The 16,968-nt window shown below is 38.9% G+C and overlaps 1 protein-coding gene across 1 annotated transcript; it reads left to right on the plus strand.

Moving 5' to 3' along the window:
* Nucleotides 766-3,403, plus strand: LOC109230037 (reticuline oxidase-like). The gene has a single exon (XM_019395575.1). The coding sequence runs from the start codon at nt 894-896 to the stop codon at nt 2,595-2,597; it is 1,704 nt and encodes a 567-aa protein (XP_019251120.1). The 5' UTR covers nt 766-893; the 3' UTR covers nt 2,598-3,403.

Genomic DNA, 16,968 nt, shown 5'->3' on the forward strand with positions numbered 1-16,968 from the left:
GTATATGTCAATACATATGCCAAGTATTCATTGATTCAATATTTGTTTTGGAGGGTTGTTTCATATAGATTCTTAATATATTGTTGTATTGTATTTTACTGTATTATTTTAGTCTATAAAATATTTAGATATATTGTATCATTTTTCGTCATTTTATATTATCATACACCAACAATTTGAAAATAGACATAAAATATTACAAAGTAAAAATAGAATATGAAGTAGAGTAATTATTAAAAAGGGAGTGTAAAAATAAAATAGAAATTATAGTAAGGGTAAGATGAAAAAAAGGCAACGACGCGATCATAGCAAATCTGTCATTACATATCTTTTATCGTTACGTGAAAAATGAACTTAACGATATGATACAATAAAATTAAAATAACCATCAAAATAAATACTCCCTCTGTATTAATTTAGATGACACACTTTCCTTATTAGTCCGTTCAAAAAAGAATGACACATTTCTACAATTGAAAATAATTCAAGTTTAATTCTTCATTTTACCCATTTTACCCTTAGTGCGAAGCTTTTATAACTACAGAAATGTCATGGCCCATAAAGCTTTTACCCCCTTAAGCTTTTAAATCTACAAGTTTCAAAAGTCTTTCTTTTTCTTAAACACTATACCGAATCAAACTAACTCATCTAAATTAAAACGGAAAAAATATTATATTTAAAACAATAGTAAGGTACAATACATAAGAACCATCCAAATAAATTACTATAAATATTGGATGGGAATAAATTTTACGCACCCCTGAAGCACGTGAAGCCGCTTAGCCCCCCGGTACTTTATAATATTATTATCTTTTTGTTCTCAAACTGCTCATATCTGCTATACATGTATTTTCGGAGAGGTGAAGCAATTAGTTGGAAGAAATACATACAACATGTTTCCACTCATAATTCTGATCAGCTTTTCACTTACTTCCCTCTCTGCTACTGCTACTAGTGGAGCAGAAGGAGGAGCTACAAGTCTTTCAACCTGTTTAATCAACCACAATATCCATAACTTCTCTATTTACCCCACAAGGAATGATCCAAATAGTAATTACTTTAACTTGCTCGACTTCTCCATTCAAAATCTTCGATTTGCTGCATCTTACATGCCGAAACCAACGTTCATTATCCTACCAAGCAGCAGGGAGGAGCTCGTGAGCACCATTTTTTGTTGCAGAAAAGCATCTTATGAAATCAGAGTAAGGTGCGGCGGACACAGTTACGAGGGAACATCTTGCGTTTCCTTTGACGGTTCCCCGTTCGTGATCGTTGACTTGATGAAATTAGACGACGTTTCAGTAGATTTGGATTCCGAAACTGCTTGGGCCCAGGGCGGCGCAACAATTGGCCAAATTTATTACGCCATTGCCAAGGTAAGTGACGTTCATGCATTTTCAGCAGGTTCGGGACCAACGGTAGGATCTGGAGGTCATATTTCTGGTGGCGGATTTGGACTTCTATCTAGAAAATTCGGACTTGCTGCTGATAATGTCGTTGACGCTCTTCTTATTGATGCTGAGGGACGGTTATTAGACCGAAAAGCTATGGGAGAAGACGTGTTTTGGGCAATCAGAGGTGGCGGCGGTGGAAATTGGGGAATTGTTTATGCCTGGAAAATTCGATTACTCAAAGTGCCTAAAATCGTAACAACTTGTATGATCTATAGGCCTGGATCCAAACAATACGTGGCTCAAATACTTGAGAAATGGCAAATAGTTTCTCCAAATTTGGTCGATGATTTTACTCTAGGAGCACTCCTGGGACCTGCAGGTCTACCGGCGGATATGAAATATGGTAATAGTACTCCTATTGAAATACTTGCCCAATTCAACGCGCTTTATTTGGGTCCAAAAGCTGAAGCTCTTTCCATATCAAATGAGAAACTTCCGGAGCTAGGCGTTAAGAATGATGAGTGCAAGGAAATGACTTGGGTAGAGTCAGCACTTTACTTCTCCGAATCAGCTGACTTTAGCGGAAACTCCTCTGGTGATATCTCCCGTCTGAAAGAACGTTACAATATGGACGCAAAAGGTTTCTTCAAATGCAAAACGGACTATGTGAAGAAGCCAGTTTCAATGGATGGGATGCTAACATTTCTTGTTGAACTCGAGAAAAACCCGATGGGATACCTTATCTTCGATCCTTATGGCGGAGCCATGGACAAGATTAGTGATCAAGCTATTGCTTTCCCTCATCGTAAGGGTAACCTTTTCGCGGTTCAATATTATGTACAGTGGAATGAAGAGGACGATGCCAAGAGCAACGAGTACATAGAGTGGTTAAGAGGATTTTACAATAAAATGGCGCCTTTTGTTTCAAGCTCGCCAAGGGGAGCTTATATCAACTACTTGGATATGGATCTTGGAGTGAATATGGACGACGACTACTTACTGCGAAATGCTAGTAGTCATTATTCTTCCTCTGTTGATGCTGTGGAGAGAGCTAGAGCATGGGGTGAAAAGTATTTCTTGAATAACTATGATAGGTTGGTTAAAGCTAAGACAAAAATTGATCCACTAAATGTTTTTCGACATGAACAGAGTATACCTCCTATGCTTGGTTCAACGCAAGAGCATAAGTATAGTAGTGAATGAGATATCAACTGTACTGCTAGGGGTGCATGCACAAGGGTGGAAGCAGTGTCATGCATCCGACGGCGCTTCGCAGAAAAAATATAAAATATTTATACTAATATTATATAAAAATAAAGCAATATATAATAATGGCACCGATTATTCCTAGCAAAGAGTACTTCTTGGTTCATTGGTCAAGCTCATATTTGGGCTTGTAAAGGCCGTAGGTTCATGGATGGACCTTGATATTCTATTTTTTGAATATTTTTGAGTGAACAATTTTTGTTAAAAAAATTGAGGCTAAAGAGAATTGAACTTACACTTCTGTTTGTAATAATAGAAATGAGGATGTTAAGATGGATGTGTAGGCATACCAGAAAAGACAATATCAGGAATGAAGTCATTAGAGACAAGGTGGCAGTAGCTCCCATGGAAAACAAGTTGCGGGAATCGAGGCTGAGATGGTTCGGTCATCTAAAGAGGCCGATCAGAAGGTGTGAGAGGTTGACCGTGGCGGGTCAGAGGAGGGGTAGAGGGAGGCCTAAGAAGTACTGGGGAGAGGTGATTAAGTAGGATGTGACACTACTTCAGTTTACCGAGGACATGACCCTCGATAGAAAAGTGTGGAGGTCTAGAATTAAGGTTGTGGGTTGACAAGTAGTCGAGAATTTCTCCTTGTCCTACTAATAGTATTAGCACTAGTCTTGTATTTTCCTATTCCTAGTTCCTTGTTACTACACGGTGCGTTACTATTACCAGTAGTTGGCAATAGTATTGTATTCTTGTATTCCTTGATCTTGGTTATTACATGTTTTGCCATTTGCTTCCGTCCGCTGCCTTTTACCTTGTTGTTGCTACTTATTTATTATTGCTTCCTTTCTCTGTTCTTGAGTCGATGGTCTACCGGAAACAATCTCTCCACCTTTATAAGGTAGAGGTAAGGTCTGCTTACACATTATCTTCCTCAGACCCCACTTGTAGGATTTTACTGGTTTTGTTATTGTGGTTATTGTTATTTTACTTTCCTTTGCAATAATATTCAATTAAGCCATTGAGCCAAAGCTTTCAACTATGAGAAAATGGTATTAGATAACACTTATTTATTTATATAAATACGACTCGGCTTACAAAAAATTCTGCGTAGCCCCAGAGTACTTCTTTGCACTTGTTTAGGTGAGAGATTCCGTTGTTAATTTTCCTTTTTTTCCTAGTAAAATTGATCCTTAAATAATTGGCCTTTTCTGATTTTATCTACGTGTTATTAAACAAGACATATTTGATTCAATTAGATTAGTGTGCGATATTGATCCAATTCAACAAGTAAATTAACTAACGTTTGATACAATCCTTTATAGTTGGCATAATAGCCTAATAAATATCTCTACTTGTCCCGCTTTGTCATCCCGCTCCCTATACTCCACAAGAGTTTATCCAAACACTCATAGTTATTAAAACACACTACTTTAAACTCTCCCTACCTCGCGTGTTCTTCAAATGCACAATGCGGATGACACGTCGTCCTCCACATCAAATTTTTTATGACACATCATTATTTTTTCACTTTAATTTCAAGAAAAAATTCTTTTTCTTTTTCACTCGGACTCCTCCCCCACCCTTACCATCTCTCTCCATTTTTCACAGCAGAAAGCAAGAAACAACACTCTGACTTTCTAGCTTTACCAGCAACAATACCACCATGGATAACCAAACAATCATCATTCTCCAATTTCCTATCGTCCACATCTCCCTTACAAAGATTTTTGTCCAATGCCGCCACTCACTACTTCAATCCACCATATGAACCAACCTTGAACTCCTTCCTCCATTGATGCCAAGGCACCACCAGTGAAAATGCTCAATATACTCATATGTCCACACAATTTTACGTTGTATATCCCACCTAATTTCGCAAAGACCTCCGCCAACCACACCCTCCAAAACGCATCTCAAGAATCTCACCATAAACTGGAAAAAAAAAATCAGAATCTCTCCATTGAATAAATCCACCATTAAATATCGACTCAACAACCTGAAAATTATAGTCCTAAAATGATCCTTACCCAAAACAGATTCAACACTGTAGTAGCCATAGATCTAATTCATCTCAGAAAAACTAATGGTGATTGTTCTTCAAAAAAGGGGTTTTAATATATTTTTCTCAAATATTAGTTTAAAGTTTGTGAAAATGGGAAGGATGAATAACAAGAAAGGAAAAATGGGAGAACGAGAAAAGAGATAGAGGAGAGGTGGCGAAAGAAGGGGAAAGGGGAATGATCAATATAAATTATTCATGTATTTCATACGTATAAATAAGGATTTTTAAATAAAATATGAATAAATATATTTGATTCTCCTATATTTTCTAACAAGTTTTGCGGAGGAAAGATGAATTGAGGAAATAGGACTACAAGCAAAACAACGAGGAAAAAGAGCAATGCACGTGGTAAACAAGAGTGAATGTAACTTTGAAGTCACAATATCAAATTTTGAAGTCACAACATCAAGTTGTGAAGTTACAACATCAACTTTTGATGTCACAACATCAAGACTTAAAGTTGCAACATCATCTCACCTTTGCTACACATTTTCTATAAATAGTCACTTATATTGTATTGTGAGGGGAAGAGTCTTGTTGAGAGAAACTACTCTTTGGTCTCTCTCTTTTCTTTAGTATTTTCTACTAGTTGTGTTTCTTTTAGAAGAATAATATTTCTTTATAAGTTCTTTGTTTCTAAATTAGTTTTTATTACTTTGTAATGGAGTAACTTTTTTTGTTGGGATAGTTGATGAAGCTTATATATATATATATATATATATAATCAGTTTTAATACATCCCTGGCTTGAAACTTTCTGTTTATACTTTGTACTGTGCTGTAATAATAGTTTTAATTAATCATTACTATCATTTCTACATATTTTATCTCTAAGTTATTCTTATATTAATTTTGTAATTCTCACGAAGCAAAATTGATATATAATAACCAATGAATACAATAATAGAGTGAGAGTAATTTTTAGTAAACTATTATTTCAAGTTCATAATCTTGTTTGCCTCAGTTTTAATTCTCACGGAGGAATTATCGTGGGCAAGATTATTAACTTTTTAGTAAAAGTATTCTCACGAAGTTTTTACTACCTCTTAACACAATTCAAGCAAGAAAAATATTTCGGTTTAATCGTCACTAGTTTTTACTCAATTAATCACATAATCTCACGGAGTGCTATTAATTGACAACTTCTTAGTGAGCTAAATATAATTGTATTAGCAATAAGTAATTTGTGATGACCCGATAGGTCATCTTATGAATTAAAATCGAATTCTGTGTTCCAAGATCTTAAAAATCTTATTTTATTCCTCCTCAATTTGCGTGCTCAGTTCGGACGTGTTTCCGTAAAGCTTTTATGTTGAAAGTTGATAAAAATAAGGAATTTTGCATAAAAACCTCATTTGAGTTGACTTCGGTCAATATTTTTGGTAAACAAACTCGCGTTTTAATAGTCCCGATGGGTCCGCATCGAAATATGGGACCTGGGCGTATGCTCGGAATTGTATTCGGAGGTCCCTAGCCCGAGTTATGAATTTTTGTTGAAAATTGAAAGTTTGAAAATTTATTTGTTTTTAAGAAGATATTGATGTTTGATCTCATTGGTATCGGGTCCATAATTTGGTCTCGGAGCCCGGTACAGGTCCAATATAATATTTTTGACTTATTTGTGAAATTTGGTGATAAACGGAGTTGGTTTGACGTGATTCGGACGTCCGGTTGTGAAAATGGAATTTCAAAGTGTTCTTGAGAATTTCATTTGATTAGGTGCTTAAGTATTTTTTGGTGATTTGATCACACGAGCAAGTTTGTATGATGTTTTAAGACTTGTGTGTTTGTTTGGTTTGGAGACCCGAGGGGCTTGGGTGTATGTTTGGATCTTTGGTTGAGAGACTAGTAAAGTTAAGAAACTTGTGAGTTTGACCATGGTCAATATCGGGTTAAGACGACCTCTTTTATGTGTTTTGAGTGCGCGAGCAGGTCCGTACCGTTTTTATGATTGAAATTCATATACGGTATGTGTCCGGGAGGTTCCGGATGAGTTTCGGGGTTGTTTCAGATCATTTCGGAGAAGTTTAGATTTTGCTGATTTCTGGTGCGACACTGTTCATTCGCAATTGCAAACCTTTTATGGCAATTGTGAAAATGCTGTTCATTCGCAATTGCGAACCATTTATTAACAATTGCGAAAACACTGTTCATTCACAAATGCGAAGTTTTGTTTGCAAATGCGATACCTGCAGCTGAACAAAAGATGACTTAGACGGGATTGTTGATTCATTTCCCAAATTTTCAAAACCTAAACAACAAGAGACGATTTTTCAAAGAACTTTTCTTCCCCAAATATTAGGTAAGTGATCTGAAACTAATTTCTTTCAACCTTTCACTACTTTTTCATAAGATTCAACCAAAAATCTAAGGTTTTTATGGTGAAATTGGGGATTTCTAGGTAGAAACTAGGAATTTCAAAATTTGGGGATTTAGACCTCAAATTGAGGCCGGATTCCAAAACCAATTATATATCCGAGCTCAGGAGTGAATGGGTAATCGGGTTTTGGTCCGAATTTCGGGTTTGGACCAAGCGAGCCCAGGTTTTGACTTTTTCAAAAATGGCCTAAATTAAATTCTTTGCAATCGTGGGTAGATCCTAAGGCTTCATTTGAATCATTTGGTTGGTAAATTGTTAGATTCTACTGGTCCAGAGGCTTGTGCGAAGGAAAAAGCTGTGATTGAGCTGTGAGTTTCGCCATTAGAGCGAGGTAAGTGTCGCGGTTAACCTTGACTTGAGGGATTATGTATTATTTGCCTATTTGCTACGTGTTTGGATGTTGAGTACAACGTATAGGTGGGGTGACGAGCACCTATGTGTTGTTGTCGAGTCATAACATGCGAGTGAGTCTTATTCTTGTAACTGTTGTATTCTTTGATCATATTGTTCATGCTTAGACTAGCTATTCGTTATGTTGAGAAACTCTTATCATGTTTTACGAAATTTAGTACTGATTGAGTATTGACTCAAAGTTGAGGTTGGTATTGTGGAACTAAATGTTGAAGTAAGACCAGTTCTTAATATTTCTATCTCTGTGTTGTTATTGCTCATTGTTTTGGTGAGGGATAATGTTAAAGCACGAAGGGTGATGTCGTGCCATGATATGTGAGTGTTAATGCATGAAGGGTGATGTCGTGCCGTTTCTTTTGTTTATATGGTGAGGATGAGAGTTAATGCACGAAGGGTGATGCCGTGCCGTTTCTTTTAATTATTATGGTGAGGTCGAGAGTAAAAACACGAAGGGTGATGCCGTGCAATTGTCTTTACTGTGTTTAATACTTTCATTGGTGCAAAACATATTGTCTGCTGTGGTTTCTTTACTATTACAATTTTCTTTATCTTGTACTCTCCTAAGCATGTTTCCCCTCCCGTTATTATCTGTTCAGCTTCTATTAGTTGTTATTTTGCTCGTATATTGTTTAACTACACATGTTTATGAATGTGTCTTGTCTTAGCCTTGTCACTACTTCGCTGAGGTTAAACTCGACACATACCAATACATGGGGTCGGTTGTACTGATACTGCACTCTGCACTTTCTGTGCAAATTTTGGTACCGGACCGAGTTGACCCTGAGTCTAGCTGCTGGCTTGATCTGTTTGGAGACCCAAGGTAGTCCTATTGGCATTTGCAGGCCCTCGCATCCCCTTTTATGCATTTCCTTTACTGTGTCATTTGTATCGAAAGCAGTTGTATTTCCTTGAGACACCTTACTTGTAGCTAAATCTTAGTAGTTCGTGGAGTGTGACAACAGATTCTAGGTAGTTGTGTATAAGTATTAAATTTATTATGGATTTCCGCGCTTTTCTTTTTACCTTGTTATGGCTTATTTGGTGTTTATCACTAAAAACTTAAGAATTTGGCTTAATGATCTGTATCGTTGGCTTGCCTAGTAAGTGGAATGTTAGGCGCCTTCACGGTCCCGACAGTGGGAACTTCGAGTCATGACAAGTTGGTATTAGAGAACTAGGTTGCCTAGGTCTCACACGAACAGGCTTAGTAGAGTCTGGAGGATCGGTACGGATACATCTGTACTTATCTCTCAGATGCCGCAGAGTTTAGGAACAATGTCACTTCTATTCTTCTCTTTTGGCGATTTTATTCTCTCAATGCTAATCGAACTCTTCTACTCTTGTTCTTTCGCAAATGGCAAGAACACGTAGCGCATCTTCAGCTGAGCAGCAGCCAGAGCCCCCAGTGGCAGCTCCTACACGGGGCAGAGGACGAGGCCGAGGCCGTGCTAGAGGCCGAGACAAGGGTAGGGCTCAGCCCAGAGCTCGAGCAGCAGCACTAGCGGCAGAGCCTCAGGTGGAGTTTGAAGAGGAGGTTCCAGCCCAGACCATTCTAGCAGGACCAACTCAGGTCCCATAGGGATTCATCGCCACCCCGTTACTTCAGGTTTCTTTAGTCCGTTTAGTGGGCCTCATGGAGAGTATGACACAGACCGACACATTCCCTGTAGCACCAGCCAATTCTCAAGTTGGGGGAGGAGCACAGACTCCCGCTACCCACACTCTTGAGCAGATGGTTCCTCAGTTTCAGACTCCAGCAGCTCAGCCCGTTGGGGTAGTTTAGTCGGGTGTTGCGGCATAGAACGGTGATGGATCATCTATGTCTTCTGAGGCTTTATGGAGACTGGATGGGTTTACCAAGCTTTTCCAATTCACTTTAGTGATGCATCTTCGGAGGATCCTCGGGACTATCTGGACAGTTGTCATGAGGTGTTACGGAACATGGGGATAGTGGAGACCAATGGGGTTGACTTTGTTGCATTTCATTTGTCGGTTTCTGCAAAGAAATGGTGGAAGGGTTATATGTTGACCATGCCAGCAGGGTCGCCGACTCTTACTTGGGATCAGTTCTCTCAGCTATTTCGTGAGAAGTTCCTTCCTATAACTCAGAGAGAGGACTATCGGAGGCAGTTCGAGCGCCTGCAGCAGGGCTCTATTATTATCACTCAGTACGAGACTCGATTTGTGGATCTGGCTCGTCATGCTATTCTTCTACTTCCTACAAAGAGAGATAGGGTGAGGAGGTTTATTGAGGGACTTGCTCAGCCTATCAGATTGCAGATGGCTAAGGAGACTAGGAGTGAGATTTCTTTTTAGGCGGCAACCAATGTTGCCAGGCGAGTCGAGATGGTACTAGCTCAGGGGAGTGGTCAGGGATCTGACAAGAGGCCGCGTCACTCCGGTGGATTCAGTGGGGCCTCATTTGGAGACCGAGGTACTTTTGGTAGAGGCCATCCTTCCAGAACGTTTCATTTAGCACTCCAAGCATCCCATGGTGCTTCAGGTGGTCGTGGTCCTCATATGCATTATTCTGATCAGCTAGCCTACAATGCACCACCAGCTCCAATCAGTGCACCTCCGCTCCATAGTTTTCAGGGTCTTTATTCAGGCCGACAGGGTCAGTTTAAGATTCAGCATTCACAACAGCTGATGTCTTGTTATACCTGTGGAGATCCGAGGCATATTGTTAGGTTTTGCCCTCGAGCATCGAGTAGTTCTCAGCATCAGGGTTCTCGTGCCATGGTCCCGGCACCAGGTGTTTCGCTGCCTGCTCAGCCCGCTAGAGGTAGGGGTCAGACAGCTAGAGGTGGAGGTGAGGCCACTAGAGGTGGAGGCCAGCCAGACAGGGCCCATCCTCGAGATGTAGTTTAGAGTGGTGGGGCGCAACCCCGATGATATGCTTTTCCAGCCAGGCCTGAGGCTGAGTCATCTGACGGTGTTATCACAAGTACGGTTTCAGTTTGCAGTAGGGATGCCTCAATACTATTTGATCCGGGTTTTACTTATTCGTGTGTGTTATCTTTGCTTCATATTTGGTTGTGCCTCGTGATTCTTTGAGTTCCCTTATGTATGCATCCACCCCTGTGAGAGATGCTATCATTGTAAAGTGCGTTTATCGTTCGTGTGTGGTTACCATTGGGAGTCTTGAGACTCGTGTAGATCTCCTACTTCTTGATATGGTCAATTTTGATGTCATTTTAGGGATGGATTGGCTGTCACCTTATCATGCTATATTGTATGTCACGCCAAGACGGTGACCTTAGCCTTGCAGGGGTTGCCTCGATTGGAGTGGAGAGGGATTCCGGGCCATTCTACCAGCAGGGTTATCTCTTATGTGAAGGCTCGGTATATGGTCGAGAAGGGGTGTCTAGCTTATTTGGCTTATGTCCGCGATTCTAGTGCGAAGGTTCCTTCCATGGATACAATACCGTTCGTTCATGAGTTTCCAGAGGTGTTTCCTGCAGACCTGCCGGGGATGCCTCCCGACAGAGATATCGACTTCTGTATTGATTTGGCTTTGGGAACTCAGCCCATTTCTATTCCGCCATACCGTATGGCCCCGCCAAAGTTGAAAGAATTGAAGGAACAGTTGTAAGATTTACTTGATAAGGGCTTCATTAGACCTAGTGTCTCGCCCTGAGGAGCGCCCGTGTTGTTTGTGAAGAAGAAGGATGGTTCGATGAGGATATGTGTCACACCTCCTTTTTTACTCACCTACCCCGAAAGGTAATGTATAAGGGAGTTTTTCCATTTAAAGTGACATTATTCGAAATGGGATTATTTATTTATTTTTAGAGTCGCCACTTGGGATAGGATTGGCTTTTGGTGTCCCAAGTCACCGGTTTAATTTGAATCCCAAATCGAGGAAAAATTTCGACTTCCCAATTGGAGTCTGCGAACCAGAAATTCTGAATAAGGAATTCTGTTGACCCGAGGGAAGGTGTTAGGCACCCTCGGATCCCGTGGTTCTAGGACGGTCGCTTAAACTATTATATTTGGCTAAAATCCAATTTTTTATATATGTTCTACCCTATAGTGCAATTTTAAGATTATTCACCGCTTTTTGTTAAATTTTAAGAAAGTGAACGTCGTTTAAAAACGTATTTTCGGATCACGTCACATGAAATGTACCCGGATCCTCGACACATTTTTATTCAACGTTTTTGGATTTGGATTTGGGTCACATGAAATGCACACCCGTATTTAGGAAGGTAAAATTATTAAAAAGCGCGCCTAAAGTGAATAACGTATTATTATCTTTGCGGGAGGCCGTGAAATTCGCTAAACGGCACGTCCCGAATTCTAAGTATTTTGATATAAGCATTTAATGAGGGCCCCGCAATTTGTGTGTGTTGTTTTGCGAGGCTCATCTCACTTTATTATTTAAAAGCCAACCTAAAGCAAACTATGATTTTCTATTTAATTTGTCTCTAACAAGGCCTAATTAATTTGCATTTATAAATTCGAGCCTCAAGTTCAAGTCCGAATTCAAACAAAAGGGAGGACCCTCTTAGTTTGAACCCGCTACCTAACTCGAAAACCTAAATTTACATTGCAAATTAATTCCCCGTGTTCCTAATATAATTTGGCTTTTTGACTTATAACAATTTTTTGGGCATTAAAGGTTTGGCCCAGTTCTGGTGCGTGAAGCTGTTCAGGCGTGGACTTGGTGCCATGCACATTGGGCCTGTTGTTGCACAACTAGCCTGAGCCTTACAAAAATAGGCTGAAGGGATTTTGGGCAAGTAGCCCAATTAATTTCAGATAGACTGATGAGGCTACTTGGGCTTCTAAGGAGCCCAAATTTACCGTTAATCCAGGCTCAAAGCCTACTCCACAAAGTTGTGTAGTTGCAAAATATATTGACTCTTGGTTATTTACTTCTTCTCAACTTAAAATAGGTTTACCAAGTTCATCAATCTAAAACATAATTGCAAGGATTGGATCAAATCTGAAGTTATCCAAATAACATCATATCTATTTTTCCGTTTCTGACCTGACCTATTACACAAATGAATCGACTGAATTATATTAAAGACTAATGGCTGAAATGAAACCGGATATATACACACTGTTTGCTGTTTTACAAGTGAACATTTGAAACCACTTCCTTATGCTACTTGCTTAATATTGAAAGCTCAATAGTTACCAGATACAACTATGCTAAGTCATTGAATACTTAACAATCCTATATGATTTAGCAGTCACATAATAATTCCAATTCATGTCAACAGTCCTATTTAAACAGTCCATTCAATTACAAATAGGTATAGATTAAATAAATTTTACTAGTATTAAGACTAATAGCAACTATGAAGGCAAATTCAAATAGAAATCTTGTATTTCTTCATTAGAGGACTTCAAAGTCATGCATACATAGCGATGTCTGTTTCCAGAACTTCTAAGTTGGAGAAATGTACCTGAGTATCGAATCAACAAAGAGAAATAATAGGCAGCAGCAGTTGGCAACTAACAGCAAATTCAGACAGCAATTCACAGCAACCGGAATCAATTTGGACTTAATTGGAACCCAGGAAGCGATATTAAACCAAATCCGAATCAACTTCAGCTACTATAACACCCAAACAACTTGAATACACTCAAAATCACTTGAATTTGACTCAGGAAGTTTCTGAAGCTTCAGCAACTAAAAAAAACCACGCTAAATACAGAATTAACCTAAGAGATGCAATGTAACTTATATTTTGGGGTTTTTGAAAGTTTTCTCTTTTTTTTGTTTTTGGAGGGTTTCATATCTAAACAAAAGGCTTCTAGAGCTATATGATTTCAGATCTGAACCTCTTTAGTGTTGAGGTTTAAATTTGAAGTTTAAACTTGAAGAAGGGGATTTTTGGGGTGAGCTTAAGAGCTGGAGAGTTTGGGAAATTTTCAGAGTTCTCAAACTTGTTAATCAAGGCACTAGGGCTGCCTTTTATAGGCAAAGAAAGGGGGCAGAATGCTCTGGAAGTTTTTACTAATTTTCTCCCTTTTTGTTTTCAAAAATTATATATTAATCCCTAATTTTATGGCTTGTTGCCCAAGTTACTGCATTAAAAATACAGAAACTTACACTAAGGCCCCCTTCTAGAAGGCCCTAGAGTGTTCTAGCCTTGTTTTCTACCTATGGAATACCTATATTACCCTTGTTTTTGTTTTGAAATTACTGGTCTTTAACAAACCAAACCATTTTCAATGCCTAAACTACCCTTGATTGCCCCTGAAATTACTAACCAACCCAAAACCCCTTTTGAGCTTGTTAATATTTGATTATAGTTAACTGCCCAAAACTAAGAGGATCAGCTATAACCAAACACTTCCCAAAATGGATTAATCAATTTAACTAACTAATTCTAATTAGAGCTACAATTAATTCTAATTAAACTATGTTCTACGGCTGGAACAAACCCAACAAATAAACTATACTGTAACAACCAAAAATAACAAAAGAACTGGAGAAAATTAACAGCAAACATGAATTATCCAAGAGCAAAATTACAACTATAGCCCTAAGAGAAAACGCAACAAAATCAGAAACTTAAAGTAATCTAAACTACAAAACCTAGAATACAAATTACTACTAACCAAACAAAGCATGGATTTAATCAGAAAACTGTTGTTTAAAAATTAAAGAATTCCAATAACAAGATTAAAAGAACAGTATCATAGTTTCAGTCATCAAATCAGTAGAAAATCCAAAACCAAACCAAATAAGATCAACAAGAGTTAAAACACACAGACGAAATCAACAAGGCAAAATTGAATTAAAACCCTAAATTAGTCCTAAAACAAAAGAACTACTGAGACGAACAAATCAAAATGAGACAGCTAATGCATAAAAAAGGAAAAACTCTACAGACAAAGAAAAGGAAACAAAGAAATTTAGGAAAACTTACTGATTAAACTTAAAACTCTGCTTAATGTTCCGGTTCATATGAGCTCGAAGCTAATCATTCCTAAGTCTCGTAAAACAAAGGCCTGAGTTGACATGACTTGAACTGTTGAAGCTCGAAATTAGATCCGATAGTTTGAAAAATTCTGGTCGACTTCGAAGGAAACCAGTGCCATATTAGGTGTGAAGGGGGCATGAAGATTATAGGGTGTTGTTTTGAAGTGATTTGGAGGCGGCGCCGCCACCGGAGAAACTGTGGCGGCAGGGTTTTGCGGATTCGAGGAACTCCAGTGGGATTTAAGAGGAACTGAAGTCGGAAGTGGAAAGAGGAGAGGGAGAGGATACTAGGGTGATAATTTGGTTGGGCTTGGGTGATTTAGGGTTTTGAACGGAATCTTCTAATCAAGATTCGAGAGGATTGGCTAGTATTTGAAGAAAACTAATCATGGATTTGGAGAGGGGAGAGGAAGGTGGTTCAGGGGTGTATTTTTGGGGTTGTTTGGACCATCGCCGCCGGCGGAGGCGATTTCCGGCCGGCGGCTTACGGCGGGGGACGGTGGCGTTAGGGTTTGTGTACTTAGGTGTGAGAGACGATGCAAAGGGGGGCGGGGGGCGGGTAGGGGGTCGTTTGGACATATATATATTCGGGGCTCCTTAGTTCTCAACCGTTGGATCCATCAATCTCGACGGTTGAGATCAACTGAGGAGCAGAAATGACGTCGTTTGGGGATTTAAGCTACTGGACCGGGTAAGATTTGGCTGGGGTGTGGGCTGGTATCAGGGGGTTGGTTTGGGCTGGTGCATTATTTGATAACAGGCCCAAATGGGTATTTAAACAGGCCTGCCTTTTATTTCAATTTCTTTTATTTATTTTTCTTCTTTTCTTTTTGTATTATTTTTTTTGTTTTGTTTAATACAAACTTAAAATGAGAACCTAATTTAATTCTATAACTAAACTAATTAACTTTCTAAAATTTACTAAATCCTAATTTTTAAATAAAACTAAGAAAAAACGAAATTAAAGATAAAAAAATGTAAAAGGGGTATTTTTGTTATTTTCTTCATTTTTGTAAACTTAACTGACTAATAAAAATGCTAACATGGGTCCTAAATGCAAGCATGCTATTTTGTATTTTTTATGAGTTATATCAATTAATAATGCACACAAAATGCAAACAAAACACGAAATCATGCAATTAATTCCCTAAAATTCGAATAATAATAAAGAAAAATCCTAATTCTAATGAATTCTATAGGAATATTTGAGTGAGGCAAAAATCACGTGCTCACAGCTGCCCCTCTTTGCTCGAAGACACGAAGGGTTTTCGGGCAAAGATAAATGAGCACCATGAAGGATTTTTGCCTGCTCAGCACTCCATGAGAAGCATTTTGAAAACCGTCTGACCGAACCCTACTTCAAAGGTTGCCTACATATCCTTGGCTATAAAGGAGTCAGGTCAGTGTAGTTCTGGAAGGTTTGGTAGCTGGGACTACCAGGAGCTGTGATTGCCACTGCTGTTGCTGCTGCTACTGCTTGCTGACCTCCTTATTACACCAAAAAGAAAAATCAAAGCTAAGCTAGCTATGCCTAATAACTATGAGTTACAAGATTCCTATCTATAGTTCTCTTGAAACTTGATCTTGAGTCTTAGCTGATTTTGCTGTAAACTTCGATTTGAATCTTGATGCTCGCAAGTTGTAGGTGTTTTACTTCTTCATGCAGCATTGGGTCAAAACCGGATCAGCGGAGCTTGTGACTTCAATCAGATTTTGAGCAATCCGCACCCTTGCTTGCTTCACATTTGAGTTCATTTCTTTTTGTTCTTTTCTTCTTTTCTTGATTCTGGATCGAAATTCATTCCATTAGTCATCTCGCATCTTGTGTTTTGAGGTCAATCTGCTTAAGATATCAAAACAAACAAACGAACGAAATTTTCTGCCCCAGTTTTCAATAGGAAAAATTTCGTGAGTTAGTTGTGACATATATCTAAGCAGTCAAATTAGGTTTGTGTATTCTTGTGAATGAATCCAGGTTATGCTGGAAAATGACCGGGTTATGCCGAAAAAGAAAGAAAGGTCCTCGGGTTCTGCCGGGACGGATAGAAAACAAAAGATCCTAGGTTTTTTGGCCGGAATTTGGAAAGAAAAGCTCCTTGGGTTTTGCCAGGGAGATCCTCGATTTTTGGCCCGGATTTGGAAAGAAAAGGCTCCTCGGTTTTTTGGCCAGGGAGATCCTCGATTTTTGGCCCGGATTTGGAAAGAAAAGGCTCCTCGGTTTTTTGGCCGAGAAATCCTCGGTTTTTTGGCCGGGATTTGGAAAGAAAAAGCTCCTCGTTTTTTTGGCCGGAAGATCCTCGGTTTTTGGCCGGGATTTGGAAAGAAAAGGCTCCTCGATTTTTTGACCAGGATTTGGAAAGAAATGGCTCCTCGGTTTTTTGGCCGGGAGATCGTCGGTTTTTTGGTCGGGATATTTAAGGAATGGGATCTTATGCTAGTTTTTCTTTTGGGATTTTCATTTTTATTTCTTTTCTTCTTTCTTTTTCTTTTGTTTTCCTCTTTTTATGTTTTCCTTCTATTTAGTGAAAGACATGAAAGAATTTGGGGGGGAAACTTCCTTT

This window comes from Nicotiana attenuata, chromosome 1 (assembly GCF_001879085.1).
Source record: "Nicotiana attenuata strain UT chromosome 1, NIATTr2, whole genome shotgun sequence".
NCBI lineage: Eukaryota > Viridiplantae > Streptophyta > Magnoliopsida > Solanales > Solanaceae > Nicotiana > Nicotiana attenuata.